Source organism: Borostomias antarcticus (assembly GCF_949987555.1).
Source record: "Borostomias antarcticus genome assembly, chromosome: 20".
Classification (NCBI taxonomy): Eukaryota; Metazoa; Chordata; class Actinopteri; order Stomiiformes; family Stomiidae; genus Borostomias; species Borostomias antarcticus.
Window position 1 is genome coordinate 9,785,314 of NC_140253.1, and position 16,568 is coordinate 9,801,881.

The following is a 16,568-nucleotide window of genomic DNA, read 5'->3' on the forward strand; positions in this document are numbered from 1 at the left end:
ACAGCACCCGGCCCCCGGCTGAAGTTCAACCTGACAGTTTGTGGGTTTGTTGACTCCGTTGCCGTGGAGGCAGAGAGACTGGCAGACACCCGCTCGCTCCCAGCTGCTCTCGGCGCTTCATAAAGAATCTCCATCAAGGCCCAGTTGTTGTGCTTGGATGCCAACGGGGGGCTCTGATGTCACAACTGCGACACAAGTCCAGTCGAGATTTACTGCCTCACCTGGGTCAGCAAATGGAGGCTTCGCTCAATTCCAGGGTTCTCACTCTCTCTCTCACACACACACACACACGTTTAGGCCGCTGTACAACCCAATACACCTTTTATTGATAACCTTGACAGTGTTCATAATGGACTAAGGTGATTTTGTAATTATAGTGAGGTCAATAAAAAGCTTAGACCAGATAGGCCTAACATGTTAGGCTATGTTTTGGCATATGAAGTTGACACACTGAAAAAGTGTTAACATGACTGAAGATGTCACAAACTCTCCATGGTACAGTAGCTGCCCTTCGTGTACAGTACAGTACAAAGTAATACAAAGGTCACAGACCTAGTTCCGTCCTAGTATCCATAGCTTTATTCATAATAATCTTATAATAACACATGGCTGTATTACCAGAAGGCCCTTGGTACATACTGTACATACTGTAGCCTACATTACAACATCTGCATACTGTAGGCCTGCACATACAAGCCAAAGGGGACAACTAGCCGATTAGTGTTTCCAGCGCTCCATATCATTGGTCAATTACTAACTTAACGCAGCAGTCTGGAAACAGCAGTTTATAGCTGTCAAAGTCTTCAGACTAAGAAAAAAAAAGGTCAAGAAAATTATATAACCTGGTACAAAACAAAAACATCTAAGTGTTAAGTAATGTAATTTGGAAATAATTATTTTGACATTCTGTAGGGATAGGAACAGTGTGTCCCAATTATTGCAATAGGACAAATTGAAAACCAGTAAATAATTGTTAAATCCAATTATTCAATAATTGATATACAGTATCTCAGCATTTGATTTGTAATAAATTCAACTTAAAAGTATACATTCAAATAATACAACAGAATTTATGTTGCAAGATTTGGCCCAATATCAAAGCTCTTTCAAGATTACTAGCTGCAGAGAGAATCAGTTAAGACACTTTGGTTTGGTTGTCTCTGCCTTGGACCCCACATTCATAACATAAATAAAACAAACTAATGTCCTCAAACGTTCATGTTTTGATTTGATGCTATTGTCCAATGCTTAATGTACCATATTTACATACTATATACTGTACTTGTCGGGAGAAAATAGTTTGCATGACAGAAATTCCTGATGTCAATAAAAAGACAAATTAAAATGGCTAAACTCATGTAAGAATGTAAACATTGCAAAACACTCTTCTCTCTGGCTATGCGGTTACACACTTTCTGCTTGTGGTGTGATACTGTCGGTGTTCCTGAATATCATTTAGGAAAAAACAATAAATAATTCTCCAATGAGAAGGTCAAGTATGACTCAGATTCAAATAATCTCTAACCCAAAAGCTCTCCCATGAGGACTCCATCTTGAATTTTGCTGTTCTCTACCAGTCAGAGTCAGAGTCAGAGTTAAATACCCTCTTGCACATGTTTGAGTTCTCTTGGTGGAGAGGGAATTCGGAACCTGGCACCAGCTGCTTCCTCTCCTTGTGCAACACAAAACTCTTCCCAGACGGACGGCTCTCGTATTTGGTGATAGACTCACTGCAAGGAGAGAAGACAACCAAATTAGTCTTTCATTCAAATATTTAATAACCGGCAGTGTGGTCACCCATTTCCTCATGGAATAATCCAGTAATTTATTAATTCCTACTCATTTGATTTAGAATTGATTCAACTATCTACTGTACAATAAGAGCTTCATTCTTATTGAGAAGTGAGGATAACCAAATAAATGGTTTATATGACGAGGTTGACCGAGCCTCAGCATCTCACTGGGCTTACCTGAAGGGGAAGGTGGTCTTGTCCATCTGCATGCACACCAGGAAGGGATACTCTGAGAACTGGACGGTCGTGATGAAGTCCAGCGCCGCCTCGGTCTCGAAACTGACCTCCATCCCGGCACGAACGAAGTCCATGTCCACTGTCACGTTCCCGGTGACGACCATAGCTCCCCTGCAGGCCAGAACGATACCCAGGTGAGAAAACTGACTTAGGCCTGACCACCTTTCATCACAAACTGCATTCTGACGATCACCTCCGAAAGCTACCTGTGTGAAATCACCAGTGTTTAAAATAGAGATCTGTGCACCTTTTTAAAGGCATTGAAATCTAAGTATTTCCACCTTTCATTTCACTTTCTCCGAAGAAATCATGTCGATCTATAACATGACCCTCATCCTTCCAGGTTTCCTATAGCCCACATGAACCAACTACCATGTTCTCAGCCATTACATAACAAAATGTCCGCCAGCCGTCGGAAAATCCACCTCTGTCTGCTACTCCGTAGGGGCATGCCTTGGCAAAGATGGCAGGCTGGTTTGTTCTGCTCCTATAGATAGCCTGCCAGGTCTATTATCAGGAGAGAGAGGTACGACCTTGCTGATCCATACACCTGCCTCTGCCATTCCCCCCCACGCTGGCGTCCGTACAAGCGCCGTCCAGGATGTCACACAGAACGCCGCCGCAAAACAGAAATCGGCACCCGATAGCGCACGAGCCTGTCTTTTTCGCGGTTTCGCCGTTACAATCCTTGGAGGGCGTGACCGGGTTTCATTGGCGGAATACATTTCAGGAGCAATTCAGACTGAGGGTCCAGGGTTCTGGACTGTGTCCAGGGACGTTTAGGCACCTGACTGTTAGCGAGGAATGGAGGAGAGAGACACCACGTACCGTGTCTACGGACCAGACCTGGTTCCGCTCTGTCTCCCTGGATCTAGTTGTGGAGTTCACACTTTCTCGCCAGTTCTATCAACTACGGTAGCTACCTCTAACAAACGGTGCACAGTGAGAACTTTGGAAATATAGCATAGAAGTATCATATTGAGATTTCAAATGACACCAGTGACCCCCCCCCCTCCCCCTCCTAGTTTCAGACAGGCAGTTGGGTGGAGGAACCTATACCACTCTGAGCCCCTCAGGAACTGGAGAGGGCCTGTCTAGCTTCAAACAATTCCAAACTTGTTTCATCGCCTGACGCTGTGATATACACTACACGGGGCAGAACATAATCCCTGTGTTAAATGGCTCCCGTTTTTACCTCGACAGAACCAGCGAGCAACCTCAGACAGACAGACAGACACGACATGATGTCGTCGGTCCGCATTTAACCAATGAGGTCACAATTCTGGACCCCGTCCAGCGTCCTCGGTGGCAGAAATGAATCAGTCAACAGATTTAGACCGTATAAAGTTCCCCTTAATAAACCCCGAAGTCAACGAGGCGCCGTTTTCATGAACAAAGTCGGACAACATAACGCGCAAAGCCACGGGAGGATAATGTCAACAAAGCAACCCTGCTCCATTTCCTGTCGGCGCAGTAATGTAATGGCCGTCGGACAACATTTACATTCACGGTTTAGTACGTTAGCAGATGTTGACAGAATGACGCATAGTGTATAGGAAGGGTACAGACAAGGCCCTGAGCAGCGTTGAGATACCGTACAGCGTACAACATGACGAGTGCCGTTATGGGTCTCCTACCTGTTGTTGATGCTGGTCTTGGACTCTCTGTACCACAGGCTGATCTCCATGCCTCCGGAGATGTCGATGGCCAGACCCCCCTGGAACTCGGCGTTGGCCTTCAGGCCCGACTGCAGCTGGATGACCTTAGGGAGCAGAGAGATAGGAAGGACAGAAGAGAAGGAGGAGGGAGAGAGAACAGAAGTTATACAATCCGAGCACACTCGCTGGGCTGATATACACAAAATGACTCAAAACAGAATACTATGATCAGACTACGGTCATGCTATGCCGATCGAGTGCTGGCCAACGATTGATTCAAAAGCTACGGCCGATCTTAATCATACGTAAACATGACTACTCCACAAGTCGGTCTTCAATAAAGTTGTGCAGGTTTGATACCGGCGTCATTGGGACTGTGTTTGGACTCAGCTTCTGCACATGTACGTACGTGTGTATGTGTACTAAGTGTTGTGTTTTGTTTTTGTTTTTTTTTTGGGGGGGGGGGGCAGCGGGCGGAGAGCTGCCCTTAACCCTACCTCAGAGTGGTCCGTCAGCAGGATGAGCCCCTTCACCACGTTCATGGGGTCCCCAGACATGGAGAACATCTTGGACATGAGGTCGCTGTAGCCCTTGAAGAAGGTAACGGGCCTCAGTTGGACGTCGAAGAGCAACGCCGACATCCCGGCGAAGGTCTCCAGACCATCCTCCCCTTCGTCGGGCGTGGTCGCGACCAGGCTCTCCAGACCCTGAGCCTCGATGGCCACCTGCAGACGGAGGGGATAGAATATACAGCGGTCAGATGTAGGAAGCCACTAGTTGCGTTCAAAACCGCCATGGAGAGTCGGGTTCAAATCCTCAATGATATTCTCCAGATCCGGCTGCTAGACTAAAAACTGTTGCTATCGATAGAATTGTAACAATTCATATTCAACACTGTATTGACCTAATGTGACCTAACGTGGCATTTACAGGTTTTTATCTCCGCGTCAGGAACGACAACCGAATGACAACCAAGGCGGAGCATCAGAGGTGAGGCGAGATGTTGGAGCACAGAAGCCTCACCTGCAAGCCGTGGAGGACAGCTCCGTCGCTGGCACCAAAGATGTTCATGTTGCTCCTCCTCAGGATGCCGGAGCCGGAGTACAGGATGTCCAGACTGTAGGTGGAAGTGACATCAGAAGTACCTGCAGGAAGTGGTCTGGGTTAATGACACCACTATGCAATATGGTAACTACTGTATGTAGGCCACCAAGACAGTTGACTCACTCACAGTCAGTTGTAAGTGAGTACATTTTATTTAAATAGCATCTCTCACAGAGAGGACTCACAAAGTGGTTGACACACGTTAAAATGCATATAAAGAATCAACAAAAATAAATACACAGGAAACAGGACACTAGTTGTTGTGGGTGTTCAATGTGTTTCAGAATATTGGCTAGCATTGACACCTGAATGAGTTGTCCCTATGATTTCTGCTCATTATGCAGTGTCATAATAACACACTAAACAAACTACACACACCATGACCACCTGGACACTGGACAGGAGGAACATGTTGGAGGGATCGGAGAGAGGGTATGTCACTTACGCGCCATGTAACCTGAGTAGGCCGAGGATGACCCGACCTTGGAGAAGCGGTCATAGTTGTGGGAGACCATGTCCTTCATGGCTTGCCGTACAATTTTGCTGAAAAATAAAAGGGGAAGGAAAGAAATGGTCTTATCTCTGAAGTAATATTAACAGAATCTAAATGGGATGTCCTTACATTACGAGTTGTTTGTCTGGAAGGTATTTTTGTTCCCCTACTGCATTTCAACATTTATCTACTGTATATTTGTCTATCCTCTACGCAAATGTCTCATTCCTGCCAGAGGATTATTCATGCCCAATTTAAACCAGTGTCTCATCCGCGTAATCCCTCCCAAACCCACCTGGCGGGCATCTCAAAGTGCAGGATGTCCTGGATCTTGGACAGCATGTACTTGTTCATTTCGCGAGGCAGGCTGCCGATGGACAGAAGCACGTTCTTGACCTCGGCGTACGAGGGGTTGCTGCTCAGGATGACGTCGGCGGCTGCCGCCCTCACGTTCTTCTCGTAGACCCTGCGGTTCTGGTGGTAGACCCGGTTCACCGTCCGTTTGACCTGGAATCATATCAGCGGCAATGTTAAAAGATCTGTTTTTGACTTATTAAGCAGAACCGATGGTAGCCATTCAGTAGTACCCGTCACAATTACATTCATGTATCTATCAAGCTGGAATCTCATAGTAATAAGACAACAATTCAGAGACAACGCGGACCTAAATAAAACACCCCCAAAACGAATTCTGGTATCAAAATGCCAACCGAAATTGAAATCCGAAATTTCTCAACAGCAAAATTCACACAAAATCTCCTCGGCGCAGTAAACCTACTTGGTCGGTGATGAGGGCGCCGTGGTATCTCTGCAGGGCCGTGAGGGCGATGGTGCTGTACGCCCCCACCTCTGACTCAGCGTATCGGGTGAGGAGGGGGATGGCCTCGGGGAGCCGGGAGTTCTTCAGAGCCAGCAGGTACATCTGGACCTCGGACTCCTCGTCTGTGCTGTCCGGGCCCTCCAGAATCATCCGCTTCACCTCCAGCACAGTCTGGGGGACAGGTGGGAGAGGGAACACTCATGCTGGGCTCACACTACAGGATTTTTGGACCGATTTATCCCCGATTCATCCCTCCCGACAATGGGAGGAGAAATCTGGTCTGGAACGTTGGTCGGTAGCGATGTTTGGCCCAGATTATCTTGTAATGTGAGGCAGGGACGTGCACAGATAGACACGAGGTGGTGCTAGAGCACCTGCCCTTTGCCCTCTGGACAAGGCAAGTGCCCTTTTGTTTGCACTTTTTTTTTTACAGTGTAGGCCTACTGTATGTGGCCCATGGTGACATCGATCAATTCTCGATTAAAAGCGTGTAATAATAATGCCCCAAAATGCGTTAATTTTACCAGACCACCCCCCCACACACGCGTGCCCGCAGTACACCCGTGCCCCTCCCCTCCCTCTCTGCCTTTGTCAACGGTAAATGCGAAAAGCGGACACAAACGGAGGCGCGCTGCAGCAGCACTGCACACAGCACACACACATCTCCTCCCCTGCCCTTTCCCCATTCAGAGAGGGATGACAGCTAACCAGCCAGGTAACACATAAATGAAACGAGTGTATTGTTTGCCCCCTAAGCCTCAGTTGCCAAACTATAACTTGCATTTCTTTGTCTCTGTTGTGAAGTAAGTCTAATACAGCGCCAAACAGCTGAGCCTAAATTAGCAGACAGCACCTGCTTAACAATCTAGCTAGTCATAATCAATTAATGGATTTTACGTAATGATGACCACCACACGACCAATGTCGGTATAATTTGTAAAGCACATGTACAGCATGTGAAGCTTAAGCTATCAGTATACTTAAGCTGAATATTTAGTATTATGTAGTAACCTTACAGGGCTTCCAAGTCTCACACATTGAGCGTGAGACACACGCGTTTCAGCCTCTTCTCACGCTCACACGCCACACTTCACAATTCTCACACGGAGAAATGAGCAACCCCTACATACTACAAGCCCGTAGCCACGGGTGGATCAAACGAATCGAACAGGGCAAAAGCCCCCCCCCCGGTCTACAACTCAAATCAAAATCAAAATACAAATTATCCCCCCCGTCAACATCTCGCCGTGCAAGGTGCCCTCATTTTTCACTGAGCACCTGCCCCCCAAAATGTCTGTGCACGCCACTGATGTGAGGGGTTCACAGATCCAATCTTAAACCTCCCGATCGGCTCGAAATTGGTTAGGATTTTAAATATCCTGTAATGTGAGTCCGGCATTAGGGGGATTTGCATAATGCACTTGTTCACACAAATTCAACTTTTATCCATTGCGCTAAAAAACAATAACCTATATTTTTTAGTATTAATTGAACGCCGTGGGCCTGTGTGTGTGGGCGTGTGTGAGTTGTGGCTGATGAAATAAATGAGCAGTGAGAATAAAACCAAGGGATGAAAGTGAGACTAGAAAACTCACCGGTAAATCGCAGCCTCCTTTATCACAGAGCTTGTAGACGAGAGCGCCCATGATAATCACCACCGACTCTTTTATGTCACTACTGCCAATCTTCATCTTGGAAATGTCCTGGGGGGAAAAAAAACAACAGGCCGGGTCACTTACAAAGCTACTTTACACTGTAGTCCTTTTTTGCACGAGCGTCTTTGCACTGTCCTGTCTCGTCCCTGCACCCCATCTCAATGTTATGCTCCACGACCGAAAGCAAATTCTTAGTACGTCGAAAAAACACATGGCCCATCCATCCATCGTCATCCACTTATCCGGGGTCGGGTCGCGGAGGCAGCAGTCCCAGCAGGGGGCCCCAGACATCCCTTTCCCTGGCAGCATCAACCAGCTCTGCCTGGGGGATCTTTAGCCGCTCACAGGCCAGTGTGGAGATGTAGTCCCGCAAAACACATGGTAATAAACAAATTCTGATACCGATTCTGAAAACTACCCAGAAAATAATCTTATGGATCAATCAGACTGTGCTCATTCTTCGCTGATGACTTGGCCTCGGCTGCCAAACAGGCATCGAGACAGAACCGGAGAGGGTCTTGTCACGGCCTCACGCGGGGGGGCGGCGATCGGCGGGTTACGACTCACCACTAGGGTGCGCAGCATCTTCTCGTCGGGGTGGGAGGCGAAGCCGCAGGCGTACAGGAACCTCTCCTGCAGGACCAGGCCATTGGCGTCGGTGAAGTTGAGGAAGGTCATCATGGCGTCCATGGAGGCGGCGGTCTGGGAGGACGTGACGGCGTCCACCACCTGAGGCCTGCGGACACGAGGGAGGAGGGGGAGGAGAGAGAGAGAGAGAGAGAGAGAGAGTCAGAGACAAGATGGAGGGGACAGGTGTGAGCAAAGCTGAGGTGCTGATGAGAGGTGCTGAATCGTTTGAATAATTCTTTACTGTCTCGCAGCGTAAACAATCTGAGGTCAAAGCATGCGAAATGGAATTCAGCCCCAGTCTGACGCTTGACTCGAGTTAGGATTTCACCAGCGAAGGGACAGAGCCAAAGGAGCACTTTGGGAGAACAGGATGAGAGGCGAAGAGTTGGGGGAACGTCCAGAGCGGTTTCTGCTTACAGGGCTGTCTTGCTGGCGCTATTCAGCACTTTGAGGATCTCGTCCTTGGAGGCCTTCCTGATGCTCTGGATCAGGGCCAGGAAGCTCCTAGGGGCTCTGGCCTTGGACAGGCTGTCCGGCTCAAACTGCTTCTTGTCAGCCTGCCAGTGCTCCCACAGCTGGGAGGGGAGAGGAGGAGAGGTCATTCAAGAGTTGACCCTGATTAATACAATTCAGTGGAGCAAAATCACCCCAGGTAAAACATGCAGACACTCACCGACGGACAGCCCTTGCACCGGGATTTGACCTTCTGCGCCACCACACCGACAGCCACCAGGTTCTCGTCCAGCGACCTGACGACCCCGGGGACATCTTTCCCAGCGGCTTCCAGGGGGCCGGCCTCGGTCCCCACCAGCGTCAAGGTTTGCCTGACGAAAAAACAGACCAGAGGCTCAACAGGAGCCAATCACAGTGTCCGGATCTCGTTCGATCAATATTGTGAGGCAGCTCTAGCGGACAGACGAAGACATCACACTCAACTTGGCTAATTGAATGTATTAATCAAAATAAACATTGTCGTCCATGCTTAGTTATTGCACTGGATGACGGCACTCTTCGTAGGTATTCTAAACCCCCAGCCACTGATAATTCTCTACAATCTATCATCAACAAAGTTCAAGAATCAACATTGGTCGACTTTCTATGACCTCTGAGACGTCCGGGGTCAAACCAAGCGAGCTCACCTGGACACGACCTTGGCGGCGGCGGAGCGGCGGGCGTTGATGGCTAAGACGTGAGTCTCCTTGGCCACGGCGGACCTGATGAAGCCGTCCTCCAGGGTGAACACTGTGACCGAGCTGGACTTCCCGCTTACACCCAACACCTGTGGAGAGAGGGGGAGGGGGGGGCAGAATCAATAAATGGCAATGTCTTCCCAGGGGACGACGCTTCACATTCTAAACATTTACTCCTGAGAGAGCGGAGAGGCGCAACGTTTCCTAACCTGGCTGTGGGTGATGAAGCCGGTCTCTGGGGTCTTGCAGGTGTCCAGGATCTTGGTTCGTGTCACCTGGTCCTGGGTGGCCTTGTACTGCACCGTGCACCTCCCTGACACGTCATTCTGTTGCCAGAGCAGCCATTTTAGTCCAACATACAGATTCATACAGTCCCGTGTTAGATTCGATTTAGATACACTATTTGATAATACAGAAAACATAATATAACTGATTTAAATTGTATTTTTAATCAATGTATTATCTATTTAATACACTATAGTTATTGTGTTATGTTCGTTGATTAATAAATATCAGGCGAACGCAAGCTAAAGTAGGATTGTCCAATGGAAGTATCAAGCTGTTTACCTCAATGACCTTCCCAGTGGTCAGCTGCACCTGCAGAAGGCTGGCCACGCCCCTCTTCAGGTTTCTGATGATGGCAGGCTCCATCCTATAGGAGTAGAACGCCTTCACCTGTAACAGGAGCAAGCAGAGTTCCTCAGTAAATGTGTTGTTGTTTACGAGCTACAGTACACTGAACTTAAAGGGATTCCAACCAAATCAAGGTCATTCTACAATCTGGACCATCCTACTTCGGAGTTGAGATTAGATACAATTTAAGTGAACCTTTAGTCACATGCACTCTCAGCTGTAATCCCCGTTGTAACCTCTGGTATCCCTAGAGTCCTTTATCAGCTCATGTTTTCACACAGAGATAGGACGTCCTATTCAAGAGAGTCCCAGGCTGGTAGACATTGCGGGAAGATAATATTACACAATGCAAAAGAACACTAGAGAAGTACAAAGGTTGGAGCAAATTAATCAGACTTGGGCGAAAACAAGAATGTTTGTCTCCAAAAACCTAAAGCCACTGAATTTGGTCAAACCTTGCGGCATCTCATGTACTGTAGTTGATTTCTAATAAGTATACAAGCATTTAGTTAATTACTATTACATTACAACAATAAATACATGTATTTATCAAAGTAAGACTGGCCATTCAATAATCATCCCTTTTTACAAATAATGCTACGGGTACATAAATTGTTCGGTAAAACCATTCTGTTGCATGACAAAGTCGTCGCTGCTTGTTTTAGCCTGGAAGCCAGACTTACTTGCAAAAAAAAAGTTTTTCTGCGATACAGTCTGGACATCTGGCCACCCAGAATGATTTCCAGAAATTACAAAATAGCGGACCAATCAGGGACTGAGTTTTAACTGCTGTCTGTCCCCCATTGGAGACGTAGCCCCTGATTGGTTCTCGTACTTAATGCGTAAAAATGAAATATTCGCCCTTCTTCCGACTGGATTTGGGGAATGTTTTGTTTCGCTGGCTGAAGGAGTGACTGAAATCGTTCTGGACAGCTAGGAGTCCAGAACAACTTTTTTTTTTTGCGAGGTAGTCTGGCTTCCAGGCTAGCCTCGCTTCTGGACAGAGCTCAAAACTCAAATCCACCACAAAGAGTTGACTGAGAAACTGGATTAACACGAACGCCAGGGATCAGTATAACAAACAGAGTCCTACAACTGGGTGAAGAGATGACAACAACACCATAGAGAGAGAGAGAGAGAGAGAGAGAGAGAGAGAGAGAGAGGTGAGGGTCATGGGGGGGTCACAGACAGGTGGGTGTACTAATTCACACTGGCATCACCTCCTCCACCCCCTCGCCAGCCCCCACCCTTCTCACTCATCTCCCTGGCATCTGGTGACTGCCCCGCCGCACGCTGGCACGCTCCCGGGCGCTCCCTTTGGACTTGACCTTTGTCCGTAGACACACCATCTGTCTGGCGTTTCCCCTGCCAACGTCACCTCTCTCACACGTGGCCAATTACAAGTCTTTGAAAAACAATGACGCCAATGACAATAGCGTGAGTGAATCCCGGGGTCAATGCAGTCTTTCTTGGCCAGTGATCTGGTATGGCTTAAGGCCCATTCATACTCTACGCAAGCTACGCTAGCGCGAGCTACGTAAGCTACGCAAGGCTACGCAAGGTGACGTTGACGCGTCCTTGCGTAGAAACGTGTGTCATGCCAAAAATTTTTAACTTTACGCAAGCGCTATTTCACACGAACCGATATGGGCGCTGACGCAAGGCAACTACCCCACACACTCAGAGTGAACTGAGTTCACTTGCGTAAATACTTGCGTAGATCCGCATTCACAGCCGCGTCAGCGTAGCTCGCGTAGAGTATGAATCAGGCCTTAGGGCAAAGTCCTGTAGATACTTTAGGGTGCTATGCACTGACTATCAAGATTTTGCATAAATGTAGATTTGTATTATCAATGGAAAATGTGGCTTTTAGGATAAGCTTTTGATTAGATCCAAATGTTTTTGAAGCGGTTGTTGAGGAACCTTCCCCTATAAACCCATCTCTATCCCTCCTGCCCGGGGCTACGGCGAGTCCGCAGAACGCAGCGTCAGCCGCGCGTCTCTCCCTGCGTCTCTCCCGCACCTTTCCATGTCTCAGGTGCACCAGGACGGGCGTCTCCAGGGCGGCTAGCCTGGCCTTCCCCAGGAGGTCCTCGGCCGTGGATCCCTGCAGGATGTCCTCTGCAGCCGAGCGGCGGGCGGCGCTGTCCACCTGCACGTTGGAGATCTGGGGAGGAGACAGGGACGGACGGTCAAACGGGAGGACTGTTTTCCTGGAGGAGGTGGACGTGACTATATTAAGGGAATGGAGACCGTTTAGCCGTTTTGAGTGCATATCTGTGGTGATGGAGACAGTTTTATGACTACTTAGAGTAAGTGAATGCAGAATGTGCTGACAAGGACAAATTTGCAGGGTTAAACATCAATGGGTATCACTTTTTTTCTATTCATGATGTAATCAAATCAATCTACACCAGTGGGCTAGTTTCACAATATTCAACCAGTCAACAGTCTTCCTGTACATGTGTCAATATAATCAATCAACCTACTCTATTCTTATGGCATATCCATGTAATTGCAATACAACTATGTAATACAAATTAGACTTCTTAAATAAATCAATACCTATGGCTGAATCGAGACATGCATTCTTGCTGTTTGACCCGAGTGAGGCCACCGGCTTATCCTGATAACACAGGTCACCAGCTTTTAACTGAACCGCGTTATCAACATGTCACAGGCGCGCACATACCGCCACTCGAATGAGCTGGTCGTCCTGGTTGGCGGGGTCCCTCCACACCAGGTTGACGCCCACGTCGCTGGAGATCCTGTAGCCGGCGCTGCCCTGCTTGGACCCCCCGGCCCTGTCCACCAGAACCTCGGTGGAGTAGCTGAATCTGTACAGACGGTCATTGTTCAGCCTGGGTCCTGCACCTGAAACAACACGGAGCACGCAGCGCAACATGAGAGAAGCCCAGAGCGTTCAGAGCGTCCTGGTCGCTCTGTCACCCAGACACATTCCCATGGGCCGTCTAGAGATGGACCAGTTGGTATTCGTGTGATTGCTGTTCGCCTACACATTAGTGCAACTGGTTACAAAAGCTATTTTGGCATTGAAATGACTTGGATCCCATTTCTTCTTAATAAGAAGTGTTTCTGGGTCTACTTTAATGCGGACACAGGCTTTGTTATGTACTCTGTTTGGAAGGAACAATTTCCCCCACGTTTAGGTTCAACAATGCAGTTTTTGGGGTATTTTCAAAGTATAGTATTCTATCAAGTAATTTAAAAACACGTACAGTAGTTGTATTCACTTATACCATAATATTAAATCCAAATGGGTCAAACCACATTCTTAGAAACTAGTGTGCAAACCAGCCCAAGATGGTGGCATGTGTTTCTACGTATTATGTCACACTAAGTAATAACGTACAACCCTTACTAGCCCTGTAACCTGAACCTCACTGTGACGAGGACCAAACTGACACTGGACACACCCGGTCAACACACACTTAACAGGGTGTGTTCTGAGCAGGACAAGATAAAAAATAACCCCCTGCAAGGCTAATGAAGTGTAACATTCCCTCAGGAGTGACATTATGGCCTTGAGTCAAGACTGACGTGTCACTAGTTCATTGCATCACCATTCACTCAAAAAAACAGCATGGGATGAGCTCAACTAACAAGCACTAATTCTCATTTGTACTCGATAGTCTTTAAATCAACAACTTGCGCAAACAGTGGGTGCAATGTTTTTTGTTGAGTAACAAATAATTTCATCTTTATCAACGGACTACGTCCAGGAAATGAATGGAGTCAATGGAGGAATGGTGGTCTTCCAGCAGCCATCAGACTCCATAACAGTGCCTGAGTGTTCCTGAGTGTTGTGGAGGTGTACATGTACAGCATGTATGTTTATATGAGTATTACTATACATATCTACACAGTCTGTATGTATGTACATGTATGTACATGTATGTATGTGTGTGTGTGTGTGTGTGTGTGTGTGTATGTATTCTATATTTTACACATGCTGTATGCATGTATATTCCTTGTTATTTTCTATGCTTCTTTGCTACTATGTATATTCTTCATTTCCAACCTTTGCTGTGATTTCCCACTGCTTAACCCCAAATCTCCTCTTCCGGGGACTACTAAAGTTAATTTCCATCAAAGCAAATTCCTCTGATTTACATAGAATTGTAGAATTGTCAACCAGGCAGAGATGACTAGTTGTCACAATATGTTTCCACTAAACAGCATTCAACTGTTAAATCTATCAACCAGGCCTACTATTTATATATAGGCCTTGAATGTTGCACAACCAGGCCTTACTATTTTAGGTATAGGCTTACATGAATGTTGCACGAGCCATTTTGCCTATCAGTAGGCTATATCAGTACCTATAACATATACAGACATTGTCAACGACATTTTCCAGTCAGAAGATTGATGCAAGGTCATTCGAACAGTATTCGGGCATGTTTTCAGTTGGCATCACTGTGAAGAACCCAATATACAACCTATCCCAGATGAACATATTTACAAACACACTGGTAATTGGTAAACCTGCTACCCACTCACCTTCCGCAGAGAAAGATGTTATGCAGAGCAAGAACACAAGAAGGGTAAACATCTTGTGCTCTGTTTGTAACTATGCGTCCCAGCAGCAGGTGAACGTTAGTGACTGCAGACTCCCAAAGACCAAAGAGAAAGGGTTAGCAAATCGAAGCTTCTCCAATTATGTTTCATCAGAGAGGAGGGCAGACTCCAAACTCCACGCTCTGGTACTAAGTACGAGATAACCCGCAAATGATTAACCCCGAAGAACAGTGATTTGACATGATCACATCACTATTGATGCGTCCAAAGCCCAGTGCCCTGCCTACTTTCTCCGGTGTTGGGATGTGCGCCTCAAGTTATCCGATGATCAATCGAACATCGATGAGGCTTGATCAAGGACAAGCGAATTGCCAACTCGTTTTCTTCTATCTGTCCTCTTTAAGCCTTGCAAAAATGATGGTACCATTTTAAAGCGGGAGATGTAAAATAATTTCACTCGTGTATAAATATTCCTGCAGCTTTAGCCTACATAAACATAAACAATTGTCACCGTTTTACAATGTTCGGTGATGCAAGCGTGTTATTTACCCTTCGCCTTCGGTTGGAGAGGAGAGACTCCGTCATTTTGAAACCTTTCACCTCATTTTTCGTGTCGGCAATCAACAGTGCAACATTGTTACTCACAGCCCGCTGGAGGAAATTGACTGTATACGTCACTCGTATAGGGATTGCCATGGCCGTGACTGATCTTAGATCGGTTCAACATTTTCCTTGCACTCCAGAGTTAGATTTTGAGCCAGGGTAAACTGATCCCAGATATGTGATCCACAGCGCATGCGTTTGCGCCTACAACTAATCAATACGATTCCATAGACTAGCTTATCCACGTCATCCACAGCATGAAGTCATAACTCACAATATCTTTCGCACAAACACAGACACACACACACACACACACACACACACACACACACGGTAAATGGACTGCACTTATGTAGCGCTTTTTAATCAAAGCGTAACGGCCTCTCACCCATTCACACACACACACATTCACACACCAATGGCAGCAGCTGCCATGCAAGGTGCTAGCCTGCTCATTGGGAGCAATTTGGGGTTCAGTGTCTGTCTTGCCCAAGGACACTTCGACACTTGGACAGGAGCCGGGATTCAATCCTATGATCCCTGGACGACCCGCTCTACCTCCTGAGCCACAGACGCCCCATATAGCCTACAGTATATATATACATATGTAATTTGTATGTAATCTATATGTGCAATTTGTATATATATATATATATATATATATATATATATATATATATATATATATACAAACTACATATATAGAGAGTTATATAGATAGATATAGATAGATATATAGATACTGGGTTAAAAGACTTTGAAATGTAATTGATCATAAGTAACTCCAGACATGGAAAATAAATGTGTCCTTTTATTGTGTTCCTGATTACATCAACGCATTCATCATCACTGACAAAGGCTTGAGAAAAGGGGATCAGCCTCTTTACTGTCCTCAGCATCACACCACAGCAAACAACTCCCAGTTAGGCACACCAACACTGATACAACAACAAACAACAAACAACCATATCCATAACAGGGCATAGGCAGGACATTTAATGGACCATTGGGTCAGAACGAAGCCTGCTGGGCGTAGTTGGGCCACTCGGCTTGAAACACCTCAGAGGGGGTGTGGGGAGTCAGGGACAGGGACCTCTTGGTGTAGCGTAGGACGACCTTCTGGTTGAGGTGGCAGGCCGCGGGGCTGGCCAGGACTCGGGGCGCCCTGGGCGGCTTACTAGCGCTGCGTCTCTCCCTCGGGGCCTTGGAC

General features: G+C 46.9%; 1 protein-coding gene across 1 annotated transcript; it reads right to left on the bottom strand.

Moving 5' to 3' along the window:
* Window positions 1-322: 322 nt before the first annotated feature.
* mttp (microsomal triglyceride transfer protein) lies at window positions 323-14,877 on the bottom strand. Its single transcript, XM_084454301.1, has 18 exons — window positions 14,738-14,877; window positions 12,906-13,087; window positions 12,237-12,380; window positions 10,148-10,255; window positions 9,790-9,906; window positions 9,530-9,669; window positions 9,064-9,214; window positions 8,808-8,965; window positions 8,328-8,496; window positions 7,701-7,808; window positions 6,064-6,276; window positions 5,581-5,792; window positions 5,238-5,335; window positions 4,712-4,833; window positions 4,186-4,413; window positions 3,668-3,792; window positions 1,971-2,141; window positions 323-1,730 (listed from the first exon to the last, which is right to left on the bottom strand). The coding sequence occupies exons 1-18, from the start codon at window positions 14,787-14,789 to the stop codon at window positions 1,571-1,573; spliced, it is 2,658 nt and encodes an 885-aa protein (XP_084310427.1). The 5' UTR covers window positions 14,790-14,877; the 3' UTR covers window positions 323-1,570.
* Window positions 14,878-16,568: the final 1,691 nt, after the last annotated feature.